The sequence below is a fragment of the Sylvia atricapilla genome, chromosome 12 (genome assembly GCF_009819655.1).
Source record: "Sylvia atricapilla isolate bSylAtr1 chromosome 12, bSylAtr1.pri, whole genome shotgun sequence".
Lineage (NCBI taxonomy): Eukaryota > Metazoa > Chordata > Aves > Passeriformes > Sylviidae > Sylvia > Sylvia atricapilla.
The window spans coordinates 19,973,812-19,986,810 of NC_089151.1; the positions used below are offsets into that span (position 1 = coordinate 19,973,812).

General features: G+C 41.4%; 1 protein-coding gene across 1 annotated transcript in view; it reads right to left on the minus strand.

Moving 5' to 3' along the window:
* The window catches only part of LOC136366725 (transcription initiation factor TFIID subunit 4-like), a 150,959-nt gene that overhangs the window by 61,521 nt on the left and 76,439 nt on the right, over window positions 1–12,999 (minus strand). The window contains exon 13 of the mRNA XM_066328001.1: window positions 12,029–12,085. Coding sequence (XP_066184098.1) covers window positions 12,029–12,085 — 57 coding nt within the window. The remainder of the gene's footprint in view (window positions 1–12,028; window positions 12,086–12,999) is intronic.

Below are 12,999 nucleotides of genomic sequence, written 5' to 3' on the forward strand. Positions count from 1 at the left end.
TAAAAAGGTAAAAATGGCAAAAAGATGCAAACAAGTTATTTCTTAGAGGGAGGAAAAAATCATCCCATACTTTTGTTTTCTGACACACCATAGTACACAAGAGACTCCTGAACACACTGCCTAAGAAGGAAAGACTAGCAAATGCTGATGACAGATCATTATTAAAAGAGAGAACAATTTTGCTGAATACTGAATTTACTATTCCTCAAAATAGGAAGATGGAAGTAGTTGATTTAATTAACTGGCAACATATGCAGTGAAGTAATGATGTGTATTCAATAACCTTCTCAATCATTACCTGTCACACAGGCAGGGCAGGTATCCTGGATATTCTACAGGTAGCTCCTGAGGGGAGCCCATCTCACCTGCCCAGAGCTGGGATGTGGCCACTGCAGCCACCAACTGCTGGGCTGCCTTCAGACTAAGGGCTCTGTGAAAACACAGATCACACTTGCCCAGAATTTAAACACAGTCTTTGAAAATAGACAAAAATTATTCTGTTTCTCATAAAAACATGCTCTCTTCTCACCAACTGCACCTCTAGTATGTGTCCAGTAGAGTGAACATTCTGCTCCTTGCCTGTTGCCCTGAACACAATCAACACCTGAGTTTAGCACTTAGGCTTTCTTTTCCCATTTAGTATTTTTGCACCATCCTAAAGGTCACTTAAATGATCTGATGTGTTTGCTGGACATGAGCTCTTCTGCAAGGACAGATTTTTTTATTATTACTAATTTTTTAACAGGAGATTTTCAAGCTCCTCTCCCTATGAATATGGCTTGTGGCCATTAAGAAATATTCAGAATCTACATGGTGCTATTTCTGTTTCAAGAATATAAATATCTGTTATTAATATAAATACATTTTCTACTTGTGGAGGGAAAGAACACAGCAGTGTAAGAGGCTTACTCTGTCCTTCAAGGCTGTGCAGAGTCAATAAACCCAATTGCATCACACTGGTTTTCAACTTGCTTCCCTTCAACCCTACCCAATATCGAGGTATCAGTTTTAGGAAGCTGTAACACCTCAGCATACAGACACTCATCAGCATAAATACATATAACATACCTTCCCATTCCAGGAAATCAGCTATTTATGATCATTTCCATGGAAATCTAGAAGTTAGCCACCAATTCAGCAGCAATTTGTAATACTAAATGAAAACAAAATTCTTACAAATCATAACTCAACTGCCCAATAACATTAAAAATACATTAATACCTTTCAAGTGTTTGCATTTTAAAGAGAATCGTTTAACCTTTAACAAACATATTTGAGAGGAAAACAGTCTATATTGTGAATGACAACACGAAATTTTATTTATTTAAAAGATTACTGCTACTACTACTGCAAAGTAGCTACTTTTTCAGGGTATGTTGAGCAGTGTCTCATTATTCAGCTAAGATGATGTAACTACCTTTCACAGGCTGACACAGTATTTTTTAACAAGACTAAACTAAAAATAGGAAATAGATGCTAACACACCTTTCATGACCTCTGCACGTTACTGCCCAGCCACCTAGCTTGTAGTTTAGAGAATTGCATAAAATCTAGCTACAGTCAGAAATGTTGAGTGTTTAGTTAACCAAAATGGACACTTTTTACCCTACTGTAAATAGTATTAAATATTCTCAAAAATGGGCTGGCAAGGAAGTTTTAAATTACTGTTTAAAATTTTACTGCTTCATTTCAACTTTTGCTTTAACTGTGCTCCTTCATCTTCCACTACCAAGCTAGAAACAGATGCCAGACTTTCTGAAAAGCAGTGTGCTCTATATGAAATATATCCACGCCAAACGTGCTGCCCTTGTGAGAGGAACATGTGAACAATCCACCCGGACTGTGGCAGGGGGAGCTCTGTGTGTGCGGCTTGCACAAACAGGACTTGGGCAGGGACACACAGAACCGGGGTGGGATGGGATGGGATGTGCAGCCCCAGCCCAGGCGGGGTGGGATGGGATAAGGATGGGATGTGCAGCCCCAGCCCCAGCCCAGCCGGGGTGGGATGGGATAGGACAGGATGGGATGTGCAGCCCCAGCCCAGCCGGGGTAGGATGGGATAGGACAGGATGGGATGTGCAGCCCCAGCCCAGCCGGGGTAGGATGGGATAGGACAGGATGGGATGTGCAGCCCCAGCCCAGCCCGGGTGGGATGGGATAGGACAGGATGGGATGTGCAGCCCCAGCCCCAGCCCAGGTGGGATGGGATAGGACAGGATGGGATGTGCAGCCCCAGCCCAGCCGGGGTGGGATGGGATAGGACAGGATGGGATGTGCAGCCCCAGCCCAGCCGGGCAGGATGGGATAGGACAGGATGGGATGTGCAGCCCCAGCCCAGCCGGGGTGGGATGGGATAGGACAGGATGGGATGTGCAGCCCCAGCCCAGCCGGGCAGGATGGGATAAGGATGGGATGTGCAGCCCCAGCCCAGCCGGGGTAGGATGGGATAGGACAGGATGGGATGTGCAGCCCCAGCCCAGCCGGGCAGGATGGGATAGGACAGGATGGGATGTGCAGCCCCAGCCCAGCCGGGCAGGATGGGATAGGACAGGATGGGATGTGCAGCCCCAGCCCAGCCAGGGTGGGATGGGATAAGGATGGGATGGGATGTGCAGCCCCAGCCCCAGCCCAGCCGGGGTGGGATGGGATAGGATGGGATGTGCAGCCCCAGCCCAGCCGGGCAGGGACACGCCGAGCCGGGCGCTCCGCCTGGGTCCCCTCGGGGCAGCGCATGTGACGCGAGCGCCCGGAGGATCTGGGGGCAGATGAAAGCTGGCAGCTGTGGCTGCCTCGGGCGCTCGAGGCTGCCAAACAGGGCTCACAAACACGTTAGCTCAGCAGCAGAATTAAAGCCCTCATTCAGGTTTGTTTTGGAGCAAGAAACCAATGCGCACAGAGGGGATGGGGGAAAATTTGCCCCGCAGGCTTGAGCCTAAATACACCTTGACCTCCCCCCTGCAAGCTGCTACAGAGTAGAGCCGGCTTGGCTAAGGGATCAGATCATCTAAATAATAATTTATGTTGGTGTCCAAGCAACCTCCTCAGTTTCTGAGAAGCAGACACAGCTGACATTTGCTGCCCTCTACTTATTAAACAGGCAATCATATTCTAAAGTGCTGTTATTCAGCCAAATTAGCACGCAAGTAAATCTGTTGCAGTGTTCAGATAAAACTGTTATGTGATTTTTCCACATTCTCAGCTTGCTCCAACAGGTTTTTTTTCTTTATTCCCCCTGTCTATGCCAGTGTGATAAATTGTTCTTAACAAGGTTGTTTCTACCTGAGGAAGATCCATATTTAGACAGAACATCACTGAAGCAAAAGGAGAACTGGAAATTCAGTCATTGCCTCTCCCTTGCACAAACTGATCTGTGTATATACACACACACACACATAGAGTGTGTGTGTGTGTTTGTGTGTGTTTATATTTAAATATGTAAACAGATTTTAAAAAATTAAAAAATTCTTTCAGAATTTTTGTGTTCCTTGCTGCTTCTTCCGGAACCTCTGGATGCAACTGTCAGTATTAAGGACAGGCAAACTCAAACCACCCTTATCACAAATCTTATACACCAAATATGGAAAATAATATCTCCCTTATCTCCCCACCAAGATTGGTTGTCCAGGCATCCAAAAGGGATTAGAAACAGAGGGCTACCACCCTCTACTTGTTCAAAATCAGTAAGCAGGAGCTCTGGTTATTCCTACACACATGAAAGGAAAATTACAAGAGATTAGAAGGTCTGAAGATTCTACTGTCACCACCTTCAAAAAAATTCATTTTACAAGAGATACTTCCTGCTGGAGTATTTTGGTGAAATTCAGAAAAGCAAAGTCACCTTCTGCTTCAAAAATTCTTTGCAAAAAGCTTTAACCATTCTAAGTCCAAGTTCTGGAAATTCACATTTAAGCAGTCCTGTTGCTATATAATGAGAAGCTACTTATTCCAAAAACCTTGTGTTGTGTTAGGCAAGACTCCATCAGGGTATGCTCTCGAAGGTGATGGAGACAACAGGGATGGCTTTCTCCTTCTCCATCTCCTTTTTAAAAATTTTTAAAAATGTATCAGGTAGAACAGACTTTGTAACAGGTATTGCTCTTCTGGAACTGTTTAAACACAACCCAAATATATTTCACACCAGAACTAAATTCTATTTTGAAAATGAATCTCAAGTCTTCCTCACTAGTTTTACTTGAAAATTAAAAGTACACAGTTACTTACAATTTTGTTAGGAAACATGAGAAAACAAGAAATAATCACAAAAAGAAAAGCCAACTTTTAAAGATTTGTTTCATGCCCCCCCCCCCTTCTCAGAGCACTAAATGGGAATCCTTTTGGTAGCAAGGTAAGAAAATCACGTATTTCATTGGTTATGAATAGCTGCTAAAGCCTCAAACAGCAGATTGCACCAGGACAAATACACCTGTCATACAAAATTTAAAGAAATTACATTGCTGTTGGGTTAATTTGAAGATGAATATCTTTCAAATACTCAGTGAGACATCAGCTAAACAAGGAACAACGCTTGACTAGACAGTCTGCTTTCTTGTTCTTTTTTCTTGTCACACTCGCAGGACCCCAGAATGGTTTGCCTTGGAAGGGAACTCGAAGATCCTCTCATTCAATGGGCAGGGACCTTCCACTGTCCCAGGCTGCTCCAAGCCTCATGTCTGACCTGGCCTTGGGCACTGCCAGGGATCCAGGGGCAGCCACAGCTGCTCTGGGCACCCTGTGCCAGGGCCTCAGCACCCTCACAGGGGAGTTTTTTACCAATTTCTAATCTAAACCTACTCTCTGTCAGTGTGAAGCCATTCCCCCATGTCCTGTCAATCCAGGCCCCTGTAAATAGTCTCCCTCCACCTTTCCTGTCAGCTCCTCCAGGTACTGGAAGGTCACAATTAGGTCACCCTGAAGCTTCTCTTCTCCAGGCTGAACAAGCCATGCTCACTGTCCCATTCTGTTCTGCATAATCCTCTGCTCTCCAAGATAGGCAACCTCATTTCTCCTGCTTAGAAACACCTCCCATACAAAGCCTCCCAGATCTGACATGGACCTTTGTGAGGAACAGAACATGGATGCAGTCCATGGATCATAATCACACAAGGCACTCACACTGGTGTAAACCAAGTTCTAAGAATTTGTTTTCTAAGTAGCAAGTATAACAAAGATAAAGGAGTATTCTTACTTTATACTATCAAGATGGTGGTATAAAAAGAGTGTTATCTAGGAATGGTTGTGTATTTAGCTCCTCTATCAGTAAAATAGCATTTCCCTTTAAAAATACTAAACCAAACAGTTTTCATCAGTCATGAAAAATAAGCATTCATGTTAACTAAACAAGAGCTGGACAGTATGTGTATGCTGGAATAATGCATCACTACAGAATGCCACCAACTTGATTTTGTAGAAGAGAATTATTATGTTGGACAGTATGGGATTTAATTTAGATTTCTGGTAGACTAATATGGTAAGCTTGGGTCAAGCTTGGGTTAGAAGAAAGACAAAAAAAATACTTAGCCTTTGACTCAGCTCTAATTAATACACATTTTACCTAAGCAGGAATAAATAATTTGACTCAGATGGAAGATACCACAGCCATTCCTCTGATCCTCCAGCACTTTTCTTTCAGTTACCCACTTTCTGAGTCTCTGTAGAGCAAAGGTGACACCACACTTCAGCCAGACAACTTGCCACAGACTCTGCTCTAAGCCCAGGAGGACAGGGTGGAATTGTCATCACCTTCAATTTGACCATGAGATATACAAGAAGTTCTGCTGAACAGTAAGATTGCTATTGACCAAAATTCTTCAGGACTTGTAGAACTCATTACAGGGCAGTACCTCATCCTTGGAAATCTGGAAGACTTACACAGCAAAATCCATACGTAATAAACTTATAACTGGTTATAGATTATCTTGTTTCCCCAGCACCATCTGCACATGCAGATGTAATGCCATTCCTCTCTTGTCCTCGGTTTTAAGTCTTAATCAAAATCACAATTTGGGACTGTTACCATAATATACCTGTACATCTAAAGCAATTATCTGCTAAAAGGAATAAACCCACTGCTAACACAAGCAGTAAACTAGATAATGCAGCAGGACTTCCAGAGAGTATTTTGACTGGTAAGACAGGACCATCCCTCTCTGAGGTGCAAGTTTAATACTAACATTTTAGGTCATTGCAACAACTCTGTAACTTCAGAAAAATCTTGTACTCTGAAACCAAACCCAGGGCAGCACTTCAGGAGCTTAAACCAGATGGGAATATTCAAAGCACTTTTCTGGGTACAAACAACAGACCTGTGGTAGAGGGAAAGTATAATAAAAAGTGACTGTTATCTGACTTTCTGCATGTATTGACAAAAAGCTTACATTCCTTCTGCATCACAGCTATAGCACTGGTAACCTGATGCAGAAAACTGTTCATGAGATAATTATTTCACTGTTCTGAGGAATGAGAGTTGCCTAAACACTGCTTCCTCATTACTTCAGGTATCACATTCATGGCTTTTCCTTCTTTCCACCTACTGACACTCAGATGGGTTAGAGAGCTACATGGAAATTTAATTTAAATTTATTCCTGCTCAAACGCCCCATTTCTCCGTGGACTGTGTTATAAGAAACCCATTTAAGATAAGATCGTTGCTTTTGAATCAATATTTTTATGTCAGGCATGATAAAATAGAAAACTTAACTTAGACTTTTCATCACTGAGACACTGCTTTAGTAGTACAATCTTTAAGGACTTTGGCTTTGCTGAAAAGGTGAACAAATGAACTTGCCAAACAAAACAAAATCCCCTTCACTAATTATGATAACTGCAGTAAGCTATCATTTAAATATTTTAAAAGAAACCACTCCTACTGAGTTGATGCATAAATATTAGTGGGGTGACAAGAACTTTCGTGTTAAACTGTTTTCCTATTGTAGTCACTAAGCATACAACGTTGGAGTTTCAATAATTCTGCTACAATTTAAGTTCTGGGGGATTTAAAACCTCTAAGGCAATGTTAGAACCAGATAACATGTACCATATGCATCACAGGATATACATATTTCATTATTTTGAAGAGAAGGATCTTATAGGTTCTTCTAGAACTCTATCTGCTAACAGTCTACATATTTTACTGCATATAACTCAAAAAAGGACACAGGCCAAAGTCTGAATCTCAGCCCAGCAAGGCTCTTGTTCCAGAGGACACAAGGCAGTGGTTCCCACACTGCTGCCCTTCTGGGAGCACAGAAAGGCCTCTGTGTGCTGTGCTCCTGCAGAACCCAGCACCCCCAGAGGGACATCCCCAGCCCCTGCAGTGACCAAGGACCTTCCCCAGCCCTGGCAGCTGGGCCAGCTCTGCTGACAGGGCACACAAAGAGCTCTCCTGTGCCCTCCCCAGCATCCCAAGGCTCCTGGGATGAACATCAACAGGTCAGAGCCTTCCCTTGCATGGCTGATGAGCACATCTGAGAGCAGATTCCACGGGGTGTTATCTGCCCTGATCTGGGGCCTGGATACGTGCCCAGACATTTATGGTGTCTGGTTTAAGCTTTCATTATTATGCCATATTCTTGGTTGGTGATGACACAAAAATTTGAACCAAGTTTATCTTTCGGGATCGAGCTCAGCTATTTGACTTTCAAATGAAAACATTTTTTAGACAACAGACCCTGATACACACAATACTCCTGACAGAAAGGATGTTGAGGATCTTACTCTCCCTGCCTTTCCTTTAAATCATTTCTATCATTAATTACTAGGTGTTGACTCAGATATTCCTAGTCTTGATCTATTCCTGCTATCAGTTATACGGCCTGTTTTATTTCTATTTAATGAAGCTTTTAAAGGAAATTAGAGAATTCATAATTTCTTTAACCTACATTTGTGACTTCCAGATTACATAAATCAGTGTATTTCCTAAAACTTGATTTTAAAAGCTTTAGTCATGCTTTGTTCACTGAAGTTTATCAGAGTTAGTTTAGCAAAATTTAGTTTCAGTGATTTTCTAATTGCTCTCTAACAACAGCGATCTGCAAAAACGTAATTATGTATTGGCTAAAATGGAAAATGCCACTGCTTATGACTAAACCCTGCTTACTATTAATTACAACAATTAATATAAAAATTAATAAACCCCATTAATTAGAAAAAATAATTAGGAAAGGTATATAATTTCCAACAAAACAGACACTGCTCATAAAGGATGCTATTTCTTACATTAAGTTGTACCAAGTCAGACATCTCAGAATTTGTTACAAAGCAATGCAACAAGTAATAGCTGAAAAGCATCACTTTCCCTGAAACAGTCCCAATGGAAAATACTTTTTGGTAGTTCATTAAACAGGTTTGCTATTGAAATAATCACATGATGTCCACTGAAAAAAGGCTGCAGCAATTTAGAAGTGTGAAAGCAAATGGAGAGTTTTGAGGAATATAATCCTCCACTGGCACATTTTGCTACTGCTTTCACTCAAGTCCATCTGAAAAAGGTTATTACCAAAGCAAAATAGGTCACACAAACTGAAATCAGAGTGGGTTTGCACTGACTTAACTAAACCAGTGCTAGTCTGGGTGTGAATGAAAGCTGACTTATGTCTCATCCCTGCAGTAAGACCCCATGTAGATGGGCCTTCCCTTTGTTCAGGTAAGTATTTAAATGGAGTTTAAACTTGATTTATGCCAATTTGGTTTAAAGAATACACAGAGTAGTTTGAACACTGGGTAATAAATGGATCAAGATGGAGTTACAGAGAAAAACCCATAATCTTCATCTAATCAAATTAATTTTAAAATGTGTTCAAAGGATTCCACTTACACTGTCTCCATGGCACTAAGAAACAAGAAGGAAACTTTCAACTGGTAGATGTTCTGTGAAAGAAATTAAACTAATCTTTTTTTCTTCTTAAATTAGGAAGAAAAACAGAGCAGTACAGAATGAAGACTCCAAAATATCCATAAAGGAGAATGTTTTTGAACAAATACCCTTTCTTAGTTTTCTTTCTTTCCTCTTCTCCTATTATCCTTGTATTGGTACCTTTATTTTGCATTCCAAGACAGTGTTTTCCAGAGTTCCTTCAACGTTTTGAATAGTTTTTTCCTTTTAAGGAAAGATTTAGAAAACTTTAAGACTTCAAATTACTTCTTTTGGTAGTTCACTTTCTCTCTCTGACTTTTGTCAGTAGTGTCAGAGTTGAAACTGATTAAAGCCTGAACCATTATCCATTTTCAGAACATAATAACGGTATTGTTATTAATGGTTTTGCTGGGATGAAAAAACATGCTATCTGACAATCATATCATTAAACAAGTAACACAGCTAGAAGAGCTGCAGGTTTCTTGGGTGAGGTTTCTTTGTGCTTTTTAAAACACTACTTAACACCACCTTTCTATAGGCCACAAGAATATCTGTGCAAAAAGGTCTTCAGAGGACGCAGAAATATTCAGGATGCAGAAATCAAGGAATCACAGCTTCAAATCCAGCTTATTATTGAAGCTGACGGTATTTTATTCATCAGCTTATACAAAACCTGGAAGAAACACAATTTCTCTCTGAGCTATGGGCTATAAGCACATTTAAGAGTAGCCCAGCTGGCAGTGAAGTCTTGAATTTTTTACATTTCTCTTGGCATTGATTCAAAACTTTTAATTTCAAATGACAAATTCACGCCAAAGACAACCTTTTATAATCAACCTAATCAACATTTTATACTATAAAATAAATTATTATTTTATTTTGGCAGTGCCAATATAATTTGAGACGTCAGCATATATTCAGCGTCCAATGGAGAAAAAAAACATGAACAATCTTAAAATAACATCTTGCCAGTACCATGCCGCACTCCCCTTTGCAAAAGAAAACGCTTTTTCTAACTAAATTTTAATATTTTAAGTGAAAGTGTCAAGAGCTTTAGAACCCTGATTACTAATACCAGCGACAGTTCTGCAGAATGAAATTCAGCTTTTGAGAGAAGCGTGGTGCCAGCAGATGCTGGATTTCTGGGAGCAGGCAGCTCCAAGGGCAGAGGGTGCACAGCCAGGCTGAGTACCCCTGTGCCCTGCCCCAAAGGCACACTCACACAGGTGTGCCCACACCTCGCACCCGCCACAAGGACACCGCTGCCCCGCTGTCCTGGCACTGCCCAGAGCTGCCCCCTCTGCCCGGGGTGGGCACACAGCCTGAGCAGGGCAGGGCTCTGCAGGGCACTGCTGCGGCCTCACATGGGCAGGGCTCTGCAGGGCACTGCTGCAGCCACACACGGGCACTGCTGCAGCCTCACATGGGCACTGCTGCAGCCTCACAGGGCTCTGCAGGGCACTGCTGCAGCCTCACCTGGGCACTGCTGCAGCCTCACCTGGGCACTGCTGCAGCCACACCTGGGCACTGCTGCAGCCACACCTGGGCACTGCTGCAGCCTCACAGCGCTCTGCAGGGCACTGCTGCAGCCTCACCTGGGCACTGCTGCAGCCTCACCTGGGCACTGCTGCAGCCTCACAGCGCTCTGCAGGGCACTGCTGCAGCCTCACCTGGGCACTGCTGCAGCCTCACCTGGGCACTGCTGCAGCCTCACAGCGCTCTGCAGGGCACTGCTGCAGCCTCACAGCACTCTGCAGGGCACTGCTGCAGCCACACACAGGCACTGCTGCAGCCACACACGGGCACTGCTGCAGCCTCACAGCGCTCTGCAGGGCACTGCTGCAGCCTCACCTGGGCACTGCTGCAGCCCAGGCTCCCTCACAGCCACTGAAGAACAGCTGCTCCACTCTGACTGCTGCAGAACGTGGGGTTACTGTCCCTGTCTTTTACTTTCACCAACTCCAGTTTCCAAAGGCCGAGAAAGAATGCCCAGGCAAGCCATTGCTCATGCAGCAGCAGTGCATTTAATGCCAGCTCTGTTCACTTCCAGCAGCATGGCCCCTTCAGCTCTCAGCTCAACAGCCCTTTCTGCTTGCCACCAATTGCTCTCAGAAATCTAATTCTTCCTTTGCATACACTGGCTACATACAAAACCCAAGTACTATTAAATCCTGCCTCTTTTCCTGCCAAATGACTTGATTACTCTATTTCATTTCAATACTTGCTTGACAAATCCAACTCTGGAAACACTAAGGCCTGGTCTAATGTTTACAAAACTCATTTCAGCAAGTCTTACTACATAATCACAGAATGAAATGAAGACAAATAAAACTCATCCAAGTATCTGGATTTTTTTGACTGGTATATATATAAAATCTGTGTAGCTAACGGGACTCCAGAATACTGCCAAGAGGGAAACAAAACACAAAGAACAGGTCAATATAAAAGAACTTGGTATGTGCATTTTTCTGTACATCTTACCTTCCAGTGCATAATTATTACCTGCTAATGTGTACCTCCAAACAAGGTGGCTAAAAACAATGGCATCATTTCGCTGAAATTGCTTTCAACTGATGGATATTTTAATCTTTCTAATTGATTTAAGTTACAACCCAATCCTAAGGCATGAGATGCCTTAAGCAAAGGACAGTCACTCATTTATAGCAAATTAAGGTACTCTTAGAGTAAAACATCACAACTTCATGGGAAATTATTTGATATTTTTTAGATTATTGTAATTTAGATAAATGAGTAAACAGTCCACTAAATCACAGCGTAGAGAAAATGATTGGCAATTACATTACTTGAAAGAATGTTACCAGAACAAAATTGTTAAGTAGCACATTTCTAAGAAAGTGACATTTTACAAAAAGACAAAGGCATATATTTTCCACCAAAATCTAGAGCTGCTGTCATCAACAACCCAACAAAAGCTACAGCTACCTAAAATGGAAATGAAAATGTAATGTATGGAAATATTCTCTTATAAAATCTCCTTAGGCTTCACATGTATTAATGTATTAGTTTGCAAACATTAAGATCAAAGGGAAAGCAACAAATACATCCTAAAAAGTTTTTAGTCAGATTTTTATTAACGATATACAAGTAGCAAGGCATAAAAAATTAATATGTTCAAGCCTTGAAATGTCAAGTGTAATGATCTCTAGCTCTGCTTACCTCCTTTGCTTTTTGTTTCAGTCTAGCTTGCTCTGGGTCTTCTTGCCTTGAGCGACTCTACATGTTTAAAAAAAATGGGGAAAAAAGGTTAACAGATGGTTTAAGAACCCCTCATCTGTTGCAGTAAGTTAAAAAATAGCAAAGCAATGGGAACAGGATACAAGGTATTAAACACAGGACACTTGAATTGATAGAAGTGCAATTTCAAACCCACCAGCCTCACCCAAAAGACTGTTTAATGTTCAGTTGTAAATGAGATGTAGTCATGATTTGAATTAAAAAACAACAACAACAACAAACCACCCCAGAAACAAAAAAAACCCCCGACCAAAAAAACCCCACCAAACCAAACACCTCCCCCTGGAAAAAAAAAAAAAAAAAAAAAAAAAAAATCCACCGGAAAAACTACAACAACAACAAAACCCCAATCTAACAATGTTTTTGTTTCCATACAGGTTTAGATTTCAATTATTTAATACAAAAAAATTCAAGCACCCAAGAGCAGAAGTTACAGCCTTTCCATTATCTGAACTACTTAATTTAAGTCCTTGCAGTAACTTATTTTGAAATTCACTGTTTGCAACTAAGCTTGTATTTAGCTCTTGGTAAAGAACATGAAAAAAATCATTGTAGAGTTGCCATCCCAAAGGTAAATTTTTTTTAACACTATAAAGATGTTACTATTCCATATGAACTTACTTTGAGTACAGCATAGAAATACACTCTGTTAAACCCATACATATACTACTACTAATATTATTATTGTCATTTTTAAAACTGGATAAATATTGACGAATGACAACTTTTGTATCTTCCTTCAAAACAAGGAACAGCTCTAAAAGCAGATCATTTAATTGCAATAACAACCTGTAACATTTCTTCACACACAGACTATTCTATAACCATATGTTAAAAACCATTTAATTTATATTTGTGCTCACTACATGTTCTCTAATTGACGAAATTCAAAA